This window comes from Glandiceps talaboti, chromosome 21 (assembly GCF_964340395.1).
Source record: "Glandiceps talaboti chromosome 21, keGlaTala1.1, whole genome shotgun sequence".
NCBI classification, from domain to species: Eukaryota; Metazoa; Hemichordata; class Enteropneusta; family Spengelidae; genus Glandiceps; species Glandiceps talaboti.
The window spans coordinates 4,420,795-4,446,241 of NC_135569.1; the positions used below are offsets into that span (position 1 = coordinate 4,420,795).

Here is a 25,447-nt window from a genome sequence, read left to right on the forward strand (position 1 = left end):
GCTGAAGCGTTGTCGTCTCGTTAGTACTGAAGTGACGACCAAGCGTGCCGACCGGCGAATACCTGTCCCCGGGCGAAGTACGAACCGTGTGCATTTATACAGCTTTTTCGGTAAATCATCGATCTATATCTATTCATGAGTTTTTGTTCACCAAACCGTGTTGATAAGATGGAAGTTAACCAGAATCACCGTGACAAACACTGTGGTTATGACTCAGTCGAGATGAACGGCATTGAGAAGGAACGGCTCCAGCCCGAGATAGTGACTCCAACAAAACGAAGGGGGAGAAGGGCTCGCCTGACTCGCAGCCCTCTGATATTCGCTCTGCTTCTTGTTCTCTGTATAAGTTGTATTACACTTGCAATCGCGTATGCATCTTCGCTGTACCAAATCGACAACGATGCAAAGCCAAAGATGTGTTTAACAACAGATTGCTTGCGCACTGCTTCATTTTTTCTCGAAAATATGAACACCTCAGTCAATCCATGTGAAGATTTCTTCCACTTTTCATGCGGTGGTTGGATTAGCAAAAATCCTATTCCTGCAGATCAGAGCGCTTGGGGAATGGACCACATCCTATGGCAGACTACTCTACAAGTTTTAAAACAAATTGTTGAAGAAGATATACAGAGAGACACAAAGCTTTCGTCTGAGAGGAAATTAAAACACCTATACAAGTCGTGCATGAACAAAGCACAAATAGAACACGCACAGGGTGAGCCGCTTAAAAAAGTTATCACGCGGTTGCAAGGGTGGTATGGCTTTGGCGACTGGGACGAGACTAACTGGGACATGTTGGATGCTTTGATACTGTTACACGGGGAGTATTGGAACGATCCCTTCTTTGAATTCGGTGTTGCGCCTGATCTTAAAAATTCGGACAAACGTATCATTGTGGTAAGTCTAGTTGTATCTCGATCTGTGTCACAACCATACAAATGTACAACCATACATACAACCATACAACCATACAATCAAGTCATTCTCATGGTGTCAACAATACACACCATTAACCTCATATTGTTTGATTGCTTGGTATAATGTTTATACACAGTGTATGATTGTTATAGTGATCGCTCGTGAATATTTTGGATATTTCGTTTTGGGTTCACCCAAACACCCGACTCTCAGCCAAAAAGAGGTGATCATTGTGTAAATATTAACCACGTGTGTATATATATAATGAAACATATAGATAGTTGTTCATGTAAATTTATGGTAGTACAATTTATTCAAGCATATTGTGTTTTGTTTTTGATTGATTGTTTGTTTGTTTGTTTGTTTGTTTGTTTGTTTGTTTGTGTGCGTGAGTGCGTGCATGCATGTATGTATGTATGTATGTATGTATGTATGTATGTATGTATGTATGTATGTATGTATGTATGTATGTATGTATGTATGTATGTATGTATGTATTTATGCATGTATTTGTTTATTTGTTTGGTTATTTATTTATGTTTGTTTGTTTGTCTGTCTCTCTGTCTGTCTATTTGTTTGTGTGGTTGTTTGTTTGTCTGTTTGTTTGTTTGTTTGTTTGTTTGTTTGTTTGTTTGTACTGTGGTTCCCGAGCTCCCCGGTATGCAGACGAGGAAAATATTAGCAAACTAGACAAGGTCTGACATTGTTCACATATGGATGACAAACGTACTACATTGAATGTGGCATATAGTATCAGTGTATCATTCATCACATTTTATCTTCACTCATTGTAATATATTGCTTCAGTAACCTAACCTCCAGTCGACTTTCATTTCTGTGAATGCCAGTCTTTGCAGCTGGTATTGAAATGACTCTCTGTAATGGTACATGGTTGGGTGAACGTTAAATACCAAAACATTCACTGCGTTCCATTGCTTGACCACTCAGTACGTTTTGTTTTGTGTCAGCATCACCATGTGACCCATGTGTTGGTTTGTGTTAGTTGCACCGTACAACTCTTATGATAGTTTGTTTCAGTTCCACCATTCATATAATTCATGAGTTAGTTTCACCATATAACACTTGCTAGTTTGTGTCACTTTCACCACGTAACTCATGTGTTAGTTTGTGTCACTTTCATCGTATAATTCATGTTACTTTGTGTCAGTTTCACCAAATAATTCATGTTGTGTCAGTTTCACCACCATGTAACTCGTGGTATCAACACCTAAGGTTAAAGTTCGTTAGGTACCCTGTGGTATTATTTTGGTAGTGTAGCATTATCTGGCATGAAGCTGCATGGTATAGTTAGTTGTTATATTTTGTTGTATAGTTTCTGTTGTGTGCTGCTTCAAAGGCTGTATTTATGTCAATGAAATAATGCTAATAACAGCACCCAAATGCAATCACTATTTCAACTTATTACTGTACTACCTAGGGATACAACCGACTCTCATAACATGGTACAGAGTATGAATATTCATATTTTTAACAATTTTGGTGTAAATACATTGTTGATCGTCAGATCGACAAAATAATACACAAGTTATAGACAGCGCAGGGTTGACATACAGACAGAACAAATGAATAGTTTGAATGTAAAGACTCTTCGCACATTCCATTGCTTATGCTGAATTATATAACTTTACTCATAAAAATAGACATGAACAACAGACCTATAGGACAAATTATTTTTGGTATTGCCTATTTTAAAAAACACACGAATTTGAATGGCTTCACATTGTCAGAACAATAAAGGCCACAGTGAGCATTGTACATAGTACTAACAATAAAACACAATTTTGGCTTGTATTCGACAATGAAGCATGTATATAATATACATACATGCCATTGATTATTACTTTGATTTTAAAATACTTTTAATATTCATTAATATGTCTGGCCGGTATGTCAGTGAAGGTCTTTTTAAAAAGTCGCTTTTGCAGATTCACGCCAGGGGTAATAATATGGGAAAGCGTTGTATAACAATCTAACATTATTATGACAACACTGGCGCAAATCCTTTATAAAACGCATATTATCGTCTACCTAAGTGATTTCAATAATCTGCAACTTTAACTTTGATGTCTTAAATATTGTTTTTTTTAAACAACATCGTCCGTGGCTCAAAACTGAAAGAGACTGCCCATAAAAATCTGTATCTCTGTTTACATTCAGGCGAGAGAAAAAAACTCGAATATTACGCAATACCACCAAATATTAATTAAACTGAACAATGACAACACTATTAATATAGCGAAAACTCTACTGGAGCTCATGCAAAGTTGAATGTACTAGACCAACGCGATAAATGTGTCAAAAGCCGGACACATACTTCAACAAATATATTTATCTTGAGAATATATTTTTATGAAATTTTAACGGCGCGTTGGTCCAAGATTCTGTATATAACGGAAACATATCGTAGTACATTCGTTGTTTTGTTCTACACGAGCGATCTACTACGATTTCCAATTCTCTCGGGCTGAGACACCATGCCGTTGAAGTGAATACACGGTGTCGGTTCATCGATCATGATGGGTGGGCTATCAGTTGACAATCACGCTCAATTAAACTAAAGAGATTATAATTGTTATACGGATTACACGACTTATTCCTGCCAACAATTAACGAGGACCCGGTATTCTATTCTACAAATAGCATATAAACTGGAGTCACAACAAACTAATAGGCAGATCTATAATTACGCTAGCAGCTCCAACATCACTCTCATAGTTATTTTACACAATTACTTTAAACCTTACGTATACATAAATACATGAAATAAATGATACGAGTATACACACAAAAATTTATATACATAAATACATACATACATACATACATACATACATACATACATACATACATACATACATACATACATACATACATACATACATACATACATACATACATACATACATACATACATACATACATACATACAAAGACAGACGTACGTACGTACGTACGTACGTACGTTCATACATACATACATACATACATACATACATACATACACACACACACACACACACACACACATACATACATACATACATACATACATACATACATACATACATACATACATACATATCAGAAATATAGATCAATATTATAGTACTACCAAACCAGAGTGACTATAGAGTTTCAATTAATCTTCACGATGTTTTTCACAACATCTCACACAAAGAATAAAGACACTGGTAGCACACAAACACACAAATTGCTACATTTGATCTCACTGTGAACACAAATAAACAGTTCTGTGTTTGAATCTTTCTTGTTTCACCTGACAATGATGTTGATTTGATTTCGCAATAAGATAATATGTATCATTTTTATTTTGTTTTATGTAAATTGTAAAAAAAAAAAATTGGTGTGTGAGATGTAAAGAACACCATGCTGCCCAATTTGAAACTCTATAGTTACTCTGGTTTGGTTGTATCAATGTCTGGAAATTTTTATGACAAATCGTTCTGTAACTCTTTTTCTGACAACTCATTTCTCCTTGACCTTCGAGGAGTAAGAGCGTCAAAAGAAAAGATGCGCATGGCGTATTTTAAGTGTTGCTAAGCAATGGATAAGCAGTTCTATCGTGAATATTACCAGTCATAGACCACACTTAAGTGTAATGAGTCACACACGTATTTTGCATCAGAGATGGCAAGTAGAATGAGTTTCTAGTTTTAATCTTTTCTTGTATGTTATACATAAAAACAGGTGCTTCTTCCAACCAGTGTTATGTTACCATTCATTTTATCGTCTATATACCTTTAGCTTAATGCACCAAATTGCAGTTAATGGCAACTCTCATTCCTAGCCATTTTCTTAGATTTGTAGTGTACTTTTTTCAAGTGTTTTCATCAGTGCATCATGATCCTTTTTCCTTTAATAACCTTCGGCAAAACAACAACCCATCAATGTATAGCGATTGTAGGGAGCTGTGTTCCATGTGTATACATTCGTTCTTCTAATCGTTTCAAGTTGAGCTTTATATGCCTATTTTTCAAGTTGTATTCATTTGCATAATCAACGTTTTCAAATAACAAATTTGCCGAATGCCTCATTTATTTATACCACCAATTTATGTCCAAAAATTAAACAAAACTTGGGATTTTTTTCTGTACTTCTTTTGTAGTTGAATAGAAAATTACCATAGTTGTATTTGAAGGGATATAAAGTCAATGTTAATAAAATTAATTAATCAATTAATTAATTAAAAGCCAAACAGCATTATTGCTCATGAGTTTCATTGCTTATAGTATCATTACACTATGAATCACTTTGAAACACTTTGATAATATGCCAAACGCTGACAGCTATACATGATAATTTCTGGTTCAATACTTACAAATCTTAGAAAACTACTTAGAAAAGTTAACAGGTTACCAACACTTTCAGTTGGAGAGTAGTTAAAGTGAACTCACACTTCAAGTCACTTTGTATACTTAACGTTTTGGACAACTATCCTGTCCAGTTGATTGCAATGAATCAAATTGACTCAGCAAATCGTGATATGTTATGAGTCAGCACTCATGGTAGGAAACCTACATCAGAATGACCCCAGGCTCGATAAAAATCTTATTAAAGTGAAATGCGCCTCGGAAATAAAATGTTTAAACTTTTGCTGCTACTTTGTACAAGGAAACTCTAACCCATTCTCAGTCAAAATCAAGAAAAAAATTCAGGGGCCACCGTATAATTCTGTCAAATAGGGTCAAATGTTATAAAAATTAAAACATTTTATAATCAAATATGGCCGCTGAATACTTTGTTAACTCTGTTGGGAAAATACAAGATTGGGCACTACCTTGAAAAACAAGACGGTGGACCCCCCGTATTCTTTTACTCTTTCATAGCTCAATGTTTGGAGAGATTTTCAAAATTTTGAATTTTGGTGAAATTCGTTCACTGGGTGAATTTTATCTTAACATTGCTACATGTCATAGTCTGCCTCACGAAAACATTTACTGACATTTATATTTCGATATTACCATTCGTACTGTTAAGTAGCAACTATTCTCTCGGCGTTCAACCTTGCGAAATAGTTGCTGCATACAGTTCTCAGGGTAATAGGCGTCTACTAGTGCCTTCATAGCCAGGCGATAAGTGTGTAATAGTGTATAATAGCACATCTGTATGCAAATGAGCGCGCGACCATTCCATGTATACGAATCACGTAAACACTATCATAACATACCCTACTATTCAATGTTTAACCTTACCCATACATACTTTAGTTTAGCAATACATGTTAATGAAATGATTTTAAAGAAATTATGCTTTCATTTTAATTATTTTGTATCATTCAGTGGCTAAATTGCATATTTTCCCTTTCTGCTTGAACATCCTTGCTACCACAAAACAGGGACCGGTGAAAATATCCCTGGCTAGTTCTTGTACTCAATCGATTTTACTCAGATGGTAATACCTTTTTAAAACACGTTCCGTTCCCAAAGACATGTGAATGATTCAAAGCGTGCTGTAACTCAATTCACTTATCGGTTGTATGCTTAGATACATCGATCAATTTATATGTTAAAACTAGAAACATGTCAGTGGTGTTTTAATGCGAAAAAACCACGACCTTATTGTTCACTGAAATACTACTTCGAATCGAGATAAATTCCATTTCACTAAGTGGAATTCAAAAGAATGTTTTCGTATTCATAGCAATTCCTGTTTACACTAGAAAAATACATTAATACTGCATATACTTTCTTATTTCGTTATCATTCGGGGAAATGAAATCAACTTGAAAATCATTCAATGCTAGAATTCAATTTAAGAAGCTAAAAATTAGTTTTTATGTAGCACTTGTGTTCAATCTTCAATGTCTGTTATAAGCAAGTAACAAACAACCATGAACGATATAGATACATCCAGGGGTCAGTAAAATGTAAATCCTTGAAGTCCAATGAAATGTTATTTCTACTGACAGCTAGGTAGGGCATGTACCCGGAAGCTCTCAAAATCCTGTTTCTCGACAATGTGTACTTATAACCATTCAAAAGTCAATGGAAATCTCAACTCTTTGCATTTTTGTTTATACAAATTCACAAGTCACTTTGATAGTCGAAAGTACTAGTGTTTTGTTTAGAAATGAGCTGAGTTGAAAAAAAATCACCCTCTAGCTCGATAAAAATCTTACTAACTCCGCATCTTTTCATCCACTTAAATTTTCTAACATCACTACATTTTTACGTGAGCAACCATTATCTGCGATGACCGTCACCAAATCATATCATTGTAACAACGTATACTTCTTGAGTGAGTAGATTAAAATGTAACAATTGCACATTCACTCGCCACATATACACACTGATGAAACTACAGCAGTAGAGAACACTGAAACAACTCGTACACATACCCTCAGTACACCACACTTGCACCCGTACCCACGTTCCATACATTTGGTTTCGTTATTAAATAAATATGTTATACACAACACAAAATTTGGCAAAAAATATAACTCTACATGGACGTTCATGTGACTTCCTTACATGGCACAAAATTGTTTTTGATTTCGCTCTGCAGTGCAAATAAGCTTACAAATAGAATGCGCGTGCGCTGTTTCAAGAAGTCACTGATTCGTGTACATGTATATAAAATACACTACAAGTGGTGACAGATTCTTTCTCTCGTCGCGGTGAATTATATACTGCTTTCTCGAGTTTTATTTTAATCCTGGTTAATCTCATCACTATTTTTTTTCATCCCCGTGAAAGAAAAAACAACCCCATGGGGAAATTCCTGTCTTTGAAGCAGAAATTGACAGAATGCAATTAAAACCGGACTTTCTTGTAATCTGATCAGCTGTTTGTTTAAGACAATGTCCTCATTTGCACATTTATTAAGGCTTACAGTTCAAATGACCCTTCATGTAAGGATTCCTCGAAAAGTCATCAATTTAGATCAAATTTCAACTTTAATTAAGGTACTGATACTCTAGATACTAATATTTTAGTGTTTCCGCCTGTTGATGTATGTGGAGAATGGTCTTATGGTAGTATCAGAGAGAGAGAGAGAGAGAGAGAGAGAGAGAGAGAGAGAGAGAGAGAGAGAGAGAGAGAGAGAGAGAGAGAGAGAGAGAGAGAGAGAGAGAGACAGAGAGAGAGAGAGACAGAGAGAGAGAGAGACAGAGAGAGAGAGACAGAGACAAAGACAGAGAGAGACAGAGAGAGACAGAGAGACATAGAGACAGACAGACAGACAGACAGACAGACAGACAGACAGACAGACAGACAGACAGACAGACAGACAGACAGACAGACAGACAGACAGACAGACAGACAGACAGAGAGTATTCGCATCTAAAGAAAAATAGGCGAAAAAATTCATCTTAATTGTTATCACTTCACCATTTCACAGTACATTGGTATTGTGGTCTATACTATTGAACGCTGAAGACTTGTTTTGAATTTAAAATATCCATGAACGAATAATCGAAAACATCATAATTTCCATTTTACTTGTTAAAAGCTTATTTTAGATTTAATGATTTCGTCCTTGGTACAAATATAATCTCCTATTGAGAAACAATCATCTAAATATCATCTTTTCTTATAAAGAAAACATCTGGAATGTAAACATTCTACTTTTTTACAATTAATGTCATTTTATCTTTATGATGCAAAAGTAAAACAATCTGAAACGTTTTGTCATACAAAAACCGTACATGAATAATACGTAACCTCTCCCCTCCTCTCATCATCTTTCCGAAGTAATACAGTGAAAATATAACGGAAACCTTTCATACCATGGCCATGAGCTTCCTCTAGGCTTAGATCAAAACGGTTTGTTGAACATTGTTTTGGTTGAGTGCATGTCCCTTGTGTAGTATCTAATGTCAGACGCAGTTATTAGATCGAATTTTTTGTGATTGACAGTTGGGATTAGCTAGGATTCATTAATGTCTATTCTCGTTGTGACAGTCAAGTCTCACGGGTCTTATCAATTAATATCACTCAGCGTGTCATCTCGTCATATCTCACGGGATTGTAATTACTTTTAATGAATCACAGCTCAATCTTACTTCACATGACACACGAGGATAGACACGTTGATATTTTGTTCTTAAAGTTGTACACTTACTTCATGTTAGTGTTCACTGGCTTTGATTGATACAACTACGCAGAAACCAAAGAGAAACTGGACATACACTTTAAGATAGCAAGATTGCAATTTCTTACTACATTTTGGCGAAATGATTAAACGTACTTTAACTAGATGCAGGCACGCACATACATACATACATACATACATACATACATACATACATACATACATACATACATACATACATACATACATACATACACACACACACACACAAACACACACACACACACACACACACACATACACATACATACATACATACATACATACATACATACATACATACATACATACATACATACATACATACATACATACATACATACATACATACATACATACATACATACATTTCGATTACAGTCCGTATACATGCAAATTGATAACGACATTTCAACAATACAAATATATTGATTCGCAATGTGTTCCGTCCTCGGCAGCAAAGATCGCATGAAAGTTTAAACCACCGTAGTGAAAATATCTGTCACTACCGAAAGCATCATACGTGATTATTGCTGTTAAAGCGACGGCAGCTAAAGTGTTGCTAAATCTCCAATCGCACGCTTGGTCTGTTTTCATTCGACTCGTATCACAGATATAATGACCATGTGTATGGTATAATTGAAAGAAATGCCCTAACCTTATATACATGATAATGTTTGTAAAGGGGGCTTATCATGCCATTTAGTTTTAGGTCGCATCAAGGTTATCCGCTAATAGTCCACGGCTGGCTTGATTTGCTATCATACCCGTATCTCATATCTAGACAAAGAACCAAATTTAAATTTCCCACATTCAAATTAACAATGTGTGGATTTAGCTCTGACTAAACCAACATTTCCGACATTCAAATTAAAAGTGGGAGGGGGATTTTAACTCTGAGAGAGGTGGGCTTCCCAAAAAGTCGAATATTAACTTGTGCTTCTCTGAATAATGGATAGTTACTGTTCACAAAATTTAGGCCAAAATACAAATCGAAATTCTATAGCATACTTTCAGGTGACACAGGAATAGACAGAGTGGGAAGGAAAATACGAGTGACCTAAGGGGCCTTGTCACTACGAGTGGCAAAAGGAATAGGGACCAACACTCTTTAGGTCACGAGTATTGTCCGGTTCAGTGAACAAAAATATGAAGAATAATACAATTATACCCCCCGAGCATAGGTCATGAAAAATCGGAAAGAACTAATGGCGATTTTGACTCATACAGTGATGTTGACACGGGTTGTGACAAAGAATGACCAGGATGTATAGTCCATATTTTCTGTTCAAAGACATTAACTTGGCTTGTGCATGGTATAATCTAACATATTTGTTTTAGGTAAAATTCTTCCATATGTACGTGCTTTAACATTAACGACGGAAAGTTGAGTCGTATTGTTATCTGCATTGTCATTAAGATTGAAGACTTTATCTTTTATCAAAATATACACTTCCAGGGAAGCACGAAATTTAGTACCGTTCACAATTTATATCCTCATGCTTGTTCTTTCACAAGGCAAGACACAGTGGGTATTCTTAAGTAACATTGGTTCGAAATATAGGAAAACGTCTTTGGTAAATTCCCGTCGTTGATACAAACGAGTAATAATAATGAAAATAAACAAAATGTCAAACTCTCAAACTATCAAACTCTTACAAAACCTGTTCAGAGATTATTGTGAATTTTGATGATAATTTAGCCTTTTTATATAGACACATTCAATAGTACCAGAAGACATACAGGATTTGAATATTTTGATTTTTGCACTGAAAATACTACCAACCCAAAGAGGCTATAGAGATAGGGAACACCGTGTTTCGTTATGCCTCACGTGAGCATAAAACATAATACAGACACCGATAGCCAGCAAGGATATAAATTGATACATTGTATCTCACTGTGAACACAAATTAACATGACTGTCAGATGAAACACTGGCAATTCAAACACAAAACTGTTTATTTGTCTCCACAGTGAGATACAGTGTAACATTTTATATGCATGTGCGCTGTCAGTGCCTTATTTTGTTTGTGTAGTTTGTAACAAAAAGTGTTGTGTGTGTGACGTAAAAAAAACATCATGTCGCCTAATTTAAACTCTAGAGATTTTCTGGTTTGGTAGTATTACTGGAGGCTATATTGACAGACTGAGAAAACGTAAACACACATTTCTTCAATACCACACGAAGATGCCTACAGTTATTACAAGATTTACAATTATTCTCTCATTTTTATAAAGCCAATTATATTTGTTGTCAGCACTGGTGTTTACATGTCTTAAAACACCAAATTATGAGTTGGGACATGACGTACCCCAGGATATTATGTATGTTACTAGGGTGCCATACACACAAAAAAGAATATTTGTCTTAAAGCAATATCCTTTTTAAAATCAAACAACACAATGCATTATTGACATGAGCTAACCAGACAGGCTGTTATTTTGAACTCTTTTCCATTAATTCTAAATCGTAATGTTTGGTCATGGAACTTTTGCTAGATGTTAACCGGTCCATCAAACGGATAACCAGTCGGTCAAAAACAGTTGAACAACATGCTACATAGAAATGTCATTTCTACATTTCAAAACAAAAATGTCTCCATTGCACAGCCGTCGCACAGACGTCTAGTCGTCCACTGCATACACGCGCGTCCCGGAGTCCCATGCTACAAAACCTAACCAGTACCTAGCGACGCGCAGTAAAATTAATATAGGCAAAAGTAATGCACCTATACATGTATCTCTTGTTTGTAAAAGAAACTGGCAACACATGAATACTACAGACAATCCCTAATAGCAAGAAATAGCTTCATTTTGATATTGACCTTGCAGGTCAAGGTCAAGATCAGATGTTACTGTATTACAAGAAAGGTTGCATTTGATTCATACAATAAATTCCATGTACACTCCTTACTTCAACATTTTCACATAGCGTTTTAACATTCTCTTGGCAGGGTCTCCTATTCCCAAGGTCATTTAAAAAGTAAACCAACTTTAAAAATCTAACGAAGTTAGCAAACGATCCAATTTCTACTTAATAAGCGATTTGGAGAAAGTGCTTATCTTGGCCATTACAGACGGACATCCACAGTCCCTACAGACTCGTCGCCTTCCATTCCTTCTATGCATGGCAATAATATTGTCATGTTTTCGTTCGATGTTTTCAATCTTATCACTCCCCTGGATAAATGAACCATCGTATTGAGATTGTAAAGTTTCTTTGTTATTAAAAATCGTCAAAAGAACTGATTGGGCTAAGAGAGTGGACAGATATATTCAGTTTTTTTCTGCAGGCTTTAACAAGCCTTGTAAATTGGTTACATGGTTGCTATACATATATAGACGACATCTATGGTTTCCCGTTTGTATTGAATGATACTGCACAACTAAACGTCTCCAAAGCTTGAAGGTCACCTTAATAAGATGTTTAATACACAAATGGAATACATACAAAATTAAATTTTGATTAACATCTTATCATTCACAAAAAAGAACACATCGTGTTGTTAAAATAACAGTGTAGTAAAATTTATTTAATATGATAATCAATTTAGACTATTAAAGTCGTGATTTTGATTCAGTAAATTATTTTTGATGATTTTTATCAGTTTGCGAATACAAAAACTGAAATCTCACGTGACTGTGAAATCTCGCGTGATTGCATATTATCTCGTACTATTGTATAATTAGGTGCTATCCAGAGAGTCAATCTATCATATCACTAATCATGACATTGAAAATAACTGCGTATCAGCCCATTGGCTAATTTGCGAGTCATAAGCAAGGGGAGTCTTCGGCATTTCGTATAACCTCGATAAAATGATAATTTATACAAACTTGAAAATGTGGTGACACGTATCGTAAAAGTATGTAACCTTAACACTGACATAGGATGACATCTGGTTAAAGCATATTTACGCTGTATGTAAATCAGTGAGTGTTTAACTTTGTATGTAAATTAATTGGTAGTGAATTATCATGTTATACAACCAGGTGGTTGAGTACGTTAAATGCAAATAAGTTAGCAGAGAATTAACATATTAGATTGACAGACACCTGATATTTTTGTCAACCTTGGAACTTCAAATTACCACTAAAGCCTATTCTTAGTCTATTATAGCTGTGAATCTGTGTTTTCAGTGAGTTACTTGGAAAATATCATGTTCTTGAAGACAAAATTCAACCGACTCTTTCCACATTAAAGGCGACTTATTCACTGTGCTTACAGTCAGCAAGAAAGATAGAATCTTCGGAACTGTCAAAACAGTTCCATGAGGAAATTTTGAGTGAAGGGTAATTACACTATGCTGTACCCTTTATTAGTATCTTATCAGTTTGTTGGTACCCTTTAGTGTCTTGTCAGTTAGTTCGTACCCTTTAGCGGCTTATCAGCTAGTCGTATCTGTAAATACTAGATTGTATAAGTCACACATATTTGTAATCCAAGGTCTTCCAACATATGGCCTTTGGTCATGACAGCCATTCGCCGATCTAGGCACTTCAAATCGTTTTTGTCTCCTCCTTGATCGTAAGCATGCGTACAGAGGGTGATATGCATTGTATTACAACTTCACAGAGTATGACTGCTTTGAAAGACTATTAGATACTATTCCCAAGAGCTTCCTTCAGCCATAGGGGAAAATTACGAGTGACCTAAGGAGCCTTCCTACTATATGTCGAAAGATGAGTTGTGATAAACCCTTAGGTCACGTGTATTTTGTTCCGAATAAAGAAAATATTGGCGAGTGATATGATTATACCTCCAACGTGCATAATTCTCTCTAAAAATCATGAAAATAGTGGCAATTTGATCTTGCATGTTTTGAGCACCACGGGACCAATAGCATAGACACGGGTTATTGTGACGTAGAAGGGACAAGCATATAGAATCCATATTTTCTGTTCAAAGGTATTAACTTGGCCTTTGCATGGAAAAAATTCGGATATTGATGCCGACGGATGAAAATTTCATTATCCTATCTCGCTACGTCCATTCAATGTTGCTACTGTAATATCATTGTGTATTTCCCGAAATACGATGATTTTAATTTCCTTCTACTTTTTTCCCCATTTTCTACCAGATAGACCAAGCAGGCTTAGGGGCGATGATGGATAAATATTACCTCCTTGGGAATCATTCTCATAGGGTAAGTATCACTTCAGATTAAAGGCTTTGTGAATAGAACTACTTAAAGTTTAATATTGCATTTCTTTTCCGACTTTAAATCATGCCCTTTCTTTGCTTTTTCTATACATATGCTTTTTACCACATTTTCTTGCAATTGTAAAAAAAGATGTCTTCAAACATTTTGACGACAATCTGCTAAGAGACTAGAAGGCTAGAATTCAATCGTGTAGGGATTGTGCCCTTGCTTTTCTTCTTCCACGCCTGGAAATATGATTTTAATTTAATGGTTGTATATTCAAGCCGAAAATAAAATTTGATTTACGATTTCCCGCACAACGGTGAGTATGGTAATCCTGTTTACATCATATGACTCCACCTTCCCAGTTGATTCTAATCACGTGGTGACGTTATTGACTTAATCATCTGACAGCGAGAAGAATTAAAAACCCACTAAGAATTTGTCTGTTTTCTGGCCGTAACAAGAGATATAGATTTCCGTTGAATAAGGCGATAAAATGTAGCAATACAGATAACGTTTTTGTCTAGCCAGACAATAAAATGTAGCATTTATAGTAACAGTCTTGTCTAGCCGGACGATAATATGTAGCAATGTTAGTAACATTTCTGTCTACCCAAACGATGGAATGTAGCAATTATAGTAACAGTTTTGTCTAGGCAGACAATAAATGTAGCATTTATAGTAGCATTTTTGTAGAGCCAGACGATAAAATGTAGCAATGTTGGTAACATTTCTGTCTAGCCAAACGATGAAATGTAGCAATGTCAGTTAGATTTGTGTAGCGCCAGACGACAAAATGTAGCAATTAAAAGTAACATTTTTTGTTTCACCACTGAGGTGACATTGTTTCAAGTGAACTGGTTTCTATTGTATAAAGTCTAGAACTATTTATTGCATTTTTTTTAGTTTTAAAGATAGAAATAAATGCATCTGATGACTGACAATGAAATAAAGCACAACTTTACGGGCAACATCGTAAAAAAGTTATCAGTGGTTAGGTGACGACCCTTTTACAATGAAAGTGATTCAGAAGTTATCCCCATAAAATGCTGTGTATGTTGTTTTATAACAAATTTCAAAATCATCTAACATAACTTTTGACTTTCGTAAGATTTATCGAGGTTCCCTAAATGAAGGAATGTGCCTTGACGTTGTAAAACCAAATAAGTGTCTGATAATTGGCTTGTAAAAGGATCACAATCAGACGATCTTGTGTCACATTTATACTACCACATGGACCACAATCACAACCACGACTACCACCGTGTACAGTAAAAAGTTAATTGAATATAAATTCTCTGCTCGTTGCCGTAAAGTTTTGTATCTTCTCGTATAGCTCTACTGTTCAGCATCTGTGTCGACCCACATACACCATATCATCTCTTTAACACGTACAATTTTCCTGACATGAAGTTTGTGCTATCAGTTCTAGACGTCATCTTGAATAACTCCAAAAGAAATCGGCCATATATATGTATATGTAAGACAAGTCAAGTGGGAGTAACGTTCACGCCATTACAGTGACTGCACTGTGTGATCTTTCCTTATACATGTACTTACTACCAAACCAGAAAGACTTTAGAGTTTCAATAAGGCGGCACAATGTTTTGTGTTACGAATTACACATTCAAACATTCAAACAAAATACAGGCACTGATAGTGCGCACGCGCATGAATGCTACATTTTATCTCTCTGTGAACACAAATCGACAGTTTTGTGTTCGCATCTTCCTTGTTTAATCCGACAGTGATGTTGATTTGTGTTCACAGTGAGATAACTTGTATCATTTTATATGCTTTCGCGTTATCTGTGTCTGTATTTTGTTTTATGTAATTTGCACATAAAAACCATCTGTGAGACGTAAACAAAACATAATGATGCCTACTTAAAAGTCTATAGTCATTCTGGTTTTGTAGTAAGTTCATTTCATTTCATTTCATTTTACTTCAAAGCAATTTAAATTCCTTCTGTAAATGTCACCCGGTATCAAAAACTTAATGGTGATGAGTGGAGTGTTTTCACATTATAAAATTAAGCGTTTTTGTTTTACTCCACGCAGCTGTAATTATGCAAGTCCCTTATTTATTTACAGTAGTGTTTTTAGCAAAGTGTCGGAAAGTGCCACAATCAATCGAATTAAAGAATACGAGCCTAATACTCAATACACAATCACTATAATAACTACAAGTTTATGAATTCTCACAAACCAAAACATGCCTTTTTGTTGATGCAACGTGTTGGATCGTTAACTTGCCGCAAAGGGGTATGTAGTTTTACAATGATGCCATTAATGATAACTATATGTAAACAATGTATACGCGAATGAGACTGGAAACATCGTAAAATACAATATTCACTTTTCCGATAGTATGTAAGGTACACCGTGACGGGGCGTCCTCACACATTGGAGAGAGGAGATCGGTGAGGACGGAGCGATACGACGTATCTTACAGTCTAACTTTCCAAAATAATTTCAGAAAACTGACTTGTTAAAAAGAAAGTCCTGTTAGGTTTATTTCTACAAATCACGACGTCGGAAATGGATTAGGTGCAATATTACAATTATTGCCGAGCTATGAAGGCAAGAATAGACATCTATTACCCTGAGGGCTGTTATGTAGTCACTATTTACCGACGGAAGCTGAAAGCTGAGGGGAATGATTGCTACATAACAGCAAGAGGGGTAATATGATGTCCAAATGAAGCCAGGCAATAAGTGTTTTATAAGACATCACAATCTCTCGGGCAAGTATTCATTCTGAAGTCAAAGCAGATCAATGGCAGAACTACCGTGCTACTATAAATAGTGCCCTAGGGAAATTGAAGTCACTATTGGTCACTAGTCGGTACCACGTGATACTATGTAAGCCAATCACTGTTGAGCATATAAATGTATTTCTCTTGAATATAGGTGTTTGGAGTGTTTAAGCAAGCAATCGGCAAAGTAGCAGACCTGCTTGGAGCAACACCACAACGTCGGGATACATTCGTGGATGATGTCATCAGTTTTCACACAACTTTAGCAGAGGTAATTGTGACGTCTTTAAACTGCACTTTAAATTTGAAAGTTTGGGATTAATTTGCACATGTACGATCATTTATAGGTTCCTTGATGATTACCAACAATTTCATATTTCAAGTATGGTAAGGTAGACTTCAGTAATTACAAGGAGGGTCGAGGGAATCAAGCCCGGTCTGTGGCATAAAATAAGACCCCCCCCCCTAGTCTGTTGTGCTAAGAAATGACCCTCCCCCAATTTCCTTTCTCTAAAATATGACTTTTTCCTTGTTCAAAAGCTTAAATGAAAATATATTTTTAACACCGTTACTAGTTGTTAGAGCTCGAGATTAATAGTCAGGAGGTCTTGGGTTCGAGTCCCAATTTTAAGTCGTTCTAATCATGGAGGCGTGTCTTGGGGTCCCATGCGATGAAAAATGAAAACATAGCCTTAATTTGACGACTACACATAACTGTTTTAAACAAGTTAAGATGGTCATGAAAGTTGATCTTTCTGGATTTCCAGACATTCAGAACACTCATGCGATGGAGCATCCCTAGTTCCGGAAATGCCTTTTTGGCCTTTTTCTCAAAATAGCCCTTATGCCAACACTAACCCCTTCATGTATATTGCTTCCGTTCCCTCTTTTTGTATTTGCTGAAGATATCAAACCCGTACATTTGGAATGCCAAAATGTTGATTTTGAATTAATTATTCAAAAAATTGTATTCATGCCGTAATTGATATTGTCCTTTTACAGATTTTTGTACCAGAGGAGGAAAGGATCAATCGCGCTGATCTGTATAACAAATTAAGTATACGACAACTACAACAACTTTCACCTGCAGTAGGTTAACATTTCTTTACCTTCGAGGACTTGAAACGAGATAAACTAGTTTTTGGTAGTTTTTAAAGTGGCTATATGGATGAGGATTGGGTATTTATTTTGGATTTTTAATTTTACAAAACAATTTTATAACGGCTTCCCACTTGAAAAATCAATGTGAAACAACCAAGTCTGAGTTTGTAACTCAATAAATTGCAAAAGATTAATAAATGTGTTTACACACTTTGTAGCTTTTCGCAATGTATTGAGATACAAACACAGACTTGCTCAATGTGCTCACTTTGGCGTGCATGTGGGTTAATTGCTTTAGTTGGAAAGCTCAAACCAACATCATAACATAACATAACATATATTTTTATCTGACATATTTTCATGTTCAGATTGACTGGCAGAGGTTCTTCGGAGAAATATTTCCAAACATAACAGCATCGACGGAACTCAATGTCCTGGCACCTGAATATATGGCAAATTTATCGATAATTCTACAGACGACTCCTTCAAGGTACAGTATGGCTGTTGGGAACAAATGTGAGGCTGATTTTGTCCTAACTGCTTTAGTTCATGTCCTGTTAGTCACAAAAGACTGCTTTCATCACCTATGCATTGCGTATATTCTCTTAACAAAAATAAGAGAGAAATGAAATTATTCTAATCAGCCATGGAAAGACCCTCTGTACACCGGGGTAAGGAATTCTGGGTATGCAAAAAAACCGGAAGGGTTTCATTATGAACGTTTTGACTCATATTTCCAACACAGAAGAAGCAGTGACGTAGACACGCGTTGCTGTGACATAGACGCACGTTGTCGTGACGTAGAACGACCAGAGTATATATTCCATATTTTTTGTTCTAAATGGCTAGTGCATGGTATAATTGGTTGGGTACATTTTGTATTTCTTAGAAAAATCAACAACTATATGATATGGCATGTTATGGAGAAATATCTTCAATATCTATCAATAAACTTTCGAAATGTACTGGACACTGTGCATCAGGAACTAACTGGTACATCAAGCACTGGTGAATCATGGAGACAGTGCGTCATAATGGCTGATAGGGACATAGGTATGGCGTTGGGGGCGCTCTACGTGAAAAGAAAGTTTCCGGTAAAAAGTAAAGCAAAGGTGTGTATTTACAGGATTTTTTCATTTCAGGTGTGAACAATTGATTTAAAAGCCTGAGAGAACTTACCATCTCAACATATAAATCTGTAGACAGTAAACGGAGTTTTTTTTTAATTTTTTGTACAACACAGTTTTTGGCGACATCACCACCTGAACAATTTAAAACTCAAACCACATCTATCAGTGAATATATATATATTCATTTATTTATATAAATACATAAATAATATTATTGATAATATATTTCAGCTCATCTGGAAATAAACTAGATATAGACTGAATACTATACCCTGTGAAAAATGGCCTACCTTGAATTGTGAAAAACAATCTACTCTGTGAAAAAAAGACCTGCTTTGTGAAAAATAACGTTTTTTACCCTCTGGAAGATAACCTACCTTTGTGAAAAATGATATACTTTCTGAAAAATATCCTACGGTGTGAGAAATAACCCACTGTGCGTAAAAATAACGAACTCTGTAGTGAAACATAACCTACCTTCAGAAAAATAAATCCACTATATGAAAAATATATTGTGGAAAATGACCTATACACACAAAAAAAATGGCGACAATGATGTTTTGTGAGACCCCTTTGACTAGAGGTTTGTTCCGTATATTTTTATCAAAATCATCAGGTAATTGTTGTGTTCACTTTCTTTAAGGTGGAAGATATGATTCTAAAATTGAAAGATGCTTTAAGGTACCGTTTTAACGCCGTTGAGTGGATGGATGCAAGAACAAAAGAGATGGCAAGACAAAAGGTAAAATTCGGGGTTTTATGATTTAATGATCTTGTGTTAATTGCTTCCTATTGCTCACTTCCAGGATGCTTTATATAATGAGTTTTCTGGGAAATCCACTCTCAAAAATTGATTATTGCTATCGTCAACACTTGGTTTTTTCATAAAGGTTTGTTGTTATTTTTCGTACTAAAATTTGATATTAAATAATGTTTCCTTTCCTAAAGCTTGACGCTATTGGGGACTTCATTGGCTATCCTGACTATATTCTAAATGATACACTACTTGATCAGAAATATGAAAAGGTAAATGTAAAATAATTGGTTTACTAGTAGCTACTGTCACTACTTTTTACCTGCCTATATGTATAAGTAGTCTTCATGTTTGTTTGTTTGTCTGTCTGTCTGTCTGTCTGTCTGTCTGTCTGTCTGCCTGTCTGTATGTCTGTCTGTCTGTCTGTATGTATGTATGTATGTATGTATGTATGTATGTATGTCTGTCTGTCCTTCTGTCTGTCTGTCTGTCTGTCTGTCTGTCTGTCTGTCCATATATATGCGTACGTGTGTACGTACGTACGTACGTACGTATGTATGTATGTATGTATGTATGTATGTATGTATGTATGTATGTATATATGTATGTATATGTGTGGTTGTGTGTGTGCGTACATGCGTGCGTTGTGTGTGTGCACAAATTATTATAGTGGAAAGACAAGATTTATTGCGTAGTTTTGAACAGTAGCAAGACAAGTTTAAATGATTGCATGTATGATAGTGTAGAATTTTATTGGTTTGTGGTTCGACTATTAACATCATGTACATGTCTATCTCACTAAACTAAACCAATTTCTATTTTGAGCAGCTTGACATTGTAGAAGATGACTTTTTCCACAATGTAGTCAGCCAAAGTAGATTTATATACGAAAATGCCAAAAAGATGTTAAACGAACCCATTGTTAAACATGGGTAGGTATGCTATATAATTATATCAAACATATTGTTATGAAAGGGGTATGGAGAAGTTTGTTGTTCTTTAATAGGGGGTCTGGGTTTCGGTTTGCACGTAAATACTGTAAAAGTCGGTTACCCTGAAACAGACTGTCGTCTGACTAGACTAAAATCGTACTGACATCGTTACATTTCATCGTCTGTAGAGACAAAATTCTTACAAACATTTTCTTGGCATGAGCTACCATTATTTTGGTACATCTTCGCCAAATCATGTACATTGTGACAACGTAATGTTATGAAAACAATTACTGACGGTTCTGGTCTAGATGCAGTGTGGTTTATTTATTTAGACAAAACGTAGCAGGAAATCGCCATCGTCGTAAACCACAGCCTCTTTTACGGCACCTTCCAAGACGCACCGCTGATAGGTCGTAAACCACAGCCTCTTTTACGGCACCGTCCAAGACGCACCACTGAAATATTTGGAAATTGTGCTCTTGCCATCTTGAATGTGCATTTCCTTATTGTACATTTTCTTATCGGTTTCTGCGTTGTTGTATCAAACAGAGCCATTTAACACTAACATGAAATGGGCAGTATCAACTCTCAAACAGAACCAGTGAACACTAACATGAAACAGGCAGTATGTTTAATTGTACGTACTTATATATGATTTCCATTGCTTTATTGACAGCTGGCAAATGACGCCCCCTGAGGTGAACGCCTACTACACCCCTACATTGAATGACATAGGTAATGGCTATAGCGTATATACAGGCGAATGAAGATGCCTTCGTGGTGTTTCACTTATGAGACACGATGATTTTTACACGTACAAAGACAATTTCAAATGTAAAACAAATGATTACAGAGGTGACGCACACAGTTGGGATGTAGAAGTAGACAAGTTACAATGTTGATTATCAGTTGGAAAGTAAACAATTGAAGCCACTAAAATCGTCAAGTTCGTGTGTAATCTTTTCTGCAGAAGCCTGTTTCTATTGCACTGCAAATGTAAAAGAATAGCAATGTTTTATCAGTTTTTAATGTGATTGGGTAACTTTAGGATCCTACTGTGTGTGTTATATGTCTCTGCTAGTTTGGTCTAGAGTTGAATTGTGCCCATCTTTGTGTTAAAACATGGGCGAAACACCAAGGCTACTTCATTTCTCCTGTACCTCTTATCAGTGTCTTGAAATACAAAGTTTTAATCGTGAAAAAATGTTTTTTTTAAAGTTTCCGCTATAAGATATCATATCATGATTTGCATTCCGTTACAACTTATTTCGGTTACCCATTAATTGGATCTTGTAGTTGTTCGAAAAGAAGTAACACGAGAGGGCGCCCAACACGAGAAAAAGTCACACAGCAGTACCACAGACAAAATTAAAAGAATATTTTGGCTGGTTGAGAATGCTATCGGTTGTTGCCGTGAAACACTTTCCAAAGGGGACTATAACATAAGACCCTTACTCCTACTCCTGGTTCAAAAGCCGCCTCCGAGCAGCGTTCCTAGTGGCCAACTATACAATATGTTGTCTTACTGACAAAAGATAACCGTGTTATTACATTTCTTTGGTTAATGAAATCTGTCGATTTTTGCGAAATAATTCGAATGATTCATGATGTGAAAATGTAACTTTTCAATATTCTATGCTCTTTGAAAGTGAGTGCCATACTTGTCTATAGGGGGCGCTATATTTATCGAAAACTGTTCTTTTTACAGTATTTCCTGCCGGATTACTCCAGTGGCCATTCTTCGACCAAAACTTTCCCAAGTAAGTGTACTTATCCTCTGGACTGTCATAAATATGCACATAATTTTTCTTGGTTTTCCAACTTTTATTCTCCGGCTCATATTTCAATGTTGTGATAACGTTATCATGTTATAACTAACGACGTAATTATATCTTGTAGATCAGTTAATTTTGGAGGCATTGGATCCGTAATTGGCCATGAATTAACCCATGGATTCGACGAATATGGTAAATATAATGCTACTCACGTGATATGTCAACGATTCCCGTCATGCTCTCCTTCTCAATTATATAGCAATAGCAAATATAATATGACTGTATATAATAGTGAATTCCTGTAGATAATCCATGCATTTCTTCTTATGATGCAGGTGCTCACTTCGATAAAGATGGTGACATGGCCAATTGGTGGACTGTTCAGTCGTGGTCAAACTTTAAACAAAGAAGCCAATGTCTGCAGAACTTGTACTCTGGATATGAAATAAATGGTCTGAAGGTGAATATTTGTATATAGTACATTTAGCATTTATACAATGGAAGTCAGCTAACTGTAATGGAAACATCATCAGGCCCACAAAAATCCTACAGTGGATTCTATGCTCCCTAGGGAGTTGAGGAAATAGAAAGGGCTGTGGTCCCGTCATAGATCCCTGCCAGTGGTAATAATTGTAAAGCGCTTTGAGCACACAACATGGGAAAGCACTATATTAGAACTAAGTAACCTGTGTTCTGTCCTTTTGCAAGACATTCAGTTGACATCTGGTTATATTTCATACTACAGATAAAAGGTGATAATACCCTGGACGAGAATATAGCTGATATAGGAGGACTATCTCAAGCATACCATGTAAGTTTTACCCAGTTACATCCGTCAGCGCAAATCAATTAGGGAACATTCAGTAATTGTTAGGGGTTGGGGGAAATCAATCCCGGTTTGATTCCCATGTTTTGATGTGATTGGCAGAGTTGAAGGCCAGAATTCCCAACGACTAGATGTGCACATTACTGTCATTGTGGGATCGAGGTCAACACCCCCCCCCCCGCTCCATCACTGTCCTCAATATCTAGTCACGCTGTTCCAACTTCACCCCTTGTGAGACCCACTCCTCTCCTCATACCACAACTAAAAATTGATTCACTGAATGGTTGTCAGCAGCGATTTGACTGATATGTTCTGATATTACGATACAATGGTGGCAGCGGTGGGATGCTGCAACAATGGGGTGTGATTTCAAAGATGTATTTTCTTTTCTCTGGATAAAACGTCTGCCTTTAATTTGACGTCATCTCGTTGGATATTTTGACAGGCTTATATGCTAGCAGTACAAAGTGAAGGTGAAGATTTACCTCTGCCAGGGTTGAACCTTACGCAGACACAAACATTCTTTTTGGCTTACTCGCAGGTAAGAGATGTCTGTGTACTGTACAACTAGTATTAAAGTGAGACAAGCTGAATTTATAAGCTTTCTACTATAGTGTGAAAATACTTACAAAAACCCTCGCCTAAACTATTCTACTATATTGTGAATGTTGATGCATGTCTTCTATATCATTATAATTTTCTCCTGGCATTGTTAGAACAGTTAATTATATAGTAGGGATTTCTTCGACATTTTATAGGTATAATAAATTACGTCATCGGATCGTTCATGAGATAGCTTACTGTCAGGTCAGAGTTCAAACACTAGCATGCGAATGACGGTTAGGGTAAACTTGGAAACAAATACTACATGTAGCAATGTATCAACATCTACTTAAACCATAGCTTTCAGACTTGGCTATCTAAAGACATGGTAGGCCGAACGACATTTTTAAAGCCAGATAGTCACTTCTCAGAGTTATATGTAAACCGTCACATTCTAATAAAACATTTCCACTGCAGTATTGGTGCACCTCAAGACGACCAGAAGCCATTTCTGCAATTATTGAGCACGACAACCATTCTCCTGAAATGTATCGGTAAGTTGATTGGCATAATCTCGTCCCGGTCAGGCCATCGTGGGACAATCTATAATTCACGTTCTACATGTTATGCTGCATTCTGTTCTACGCTGTACATTCTTCAACCTGTGTAAATTTATCGAACGACTACCCTTTGAGTTGAACCAAAATCTTGATAAACACTTTTGAAATTTACCGGTAACTCGATTAGGCGATTATCCCAAAAAAAATAATTTGACTGGCCCGGTCTCATTATAGACTAGACGACACTACTGTTAGTAGCTCTTACTATTAAAATCATGAAACCCGAGAAACAGAATGTTGTCTTGTTTTGCTAAATTGTATCGTCTGACTCGACGGATATCTTACTAACATTATTACAATTTTTGTCCGACTCGATGGATTTCATTTTCTTACTAACATAGCTACATTGTATCACATGACTGAGTCGACGGATATCTTACTAACATTGCTACATTTTATCGTCTGATTCGATGGATATCTTACTAACATTGCTACATTTTATCGTCTGACTCGACGGATATCTTCTTAACATTGCTACATTTTATCGTCTGACTCCATAGATATCTTCCTAACAGTTTATTCACTGCTGGACACAAAATCTTTAGCCAACATTGTTACTCAAATTTTGTCGATAAAATGTAGCATTGTAAGTATGAGTAAATGTGTGAAGAAAAAAGTTCATATTTTGATAAAATAAAGAGTTTATAAATAACAGATTTATTTCTCCTTACATAGCATCATTGGACCAATGAGTCAACTAAAGCAATTTGCAGACGCTTACAAGTGTCCTGTTGGAACCCGGATGAATCCTCGGGAGAGATGTGATGGTATTTGGTGGTGAATCCAACGTAACATCTGACGATGAATTACTCGTTTTACAATATC

At 36.0% G+C, this 25,447-nt stretch overlaps 1 protein-coding gene across 1 annotated transcript; it reads left to right on the forward strand.

Annotated features, from left to right (window-relative positions):
- Positions 1-135: 135 nt before the first annotated feature.
- Positions 136-25,403, forward strand: LOC144451646 (endothelin-converting enzyme homolog). The gene is made up of 17 exons (XM_078142541.1): positions 136-897; positions 14,115-14,180; positions 17,093-17,209; positions 17,941-18,027; positions 18,408-18,529; positions 18,929-19,151; positions 19,813-19,911; positions 20,118-20,195; positions 20,752-20,855; positions 21,535-21,593; positions 22,567-22,618; positions 22,758-22,825; positions 22,969-23,093; positions 23,379-23,444; positions 23,905-24,000; positions 24,480-24,556; positions 25,298-25,403. Exons 1-17 carry the CDS (start codon positions 136-138, stop codon positions 25,401-25,403), a joined length of 2,307 nt encoding a protein of 768 aa, XP_077998667.1.
- Positions 25,404-25,447: the final 44 nt, after the last annotated feature.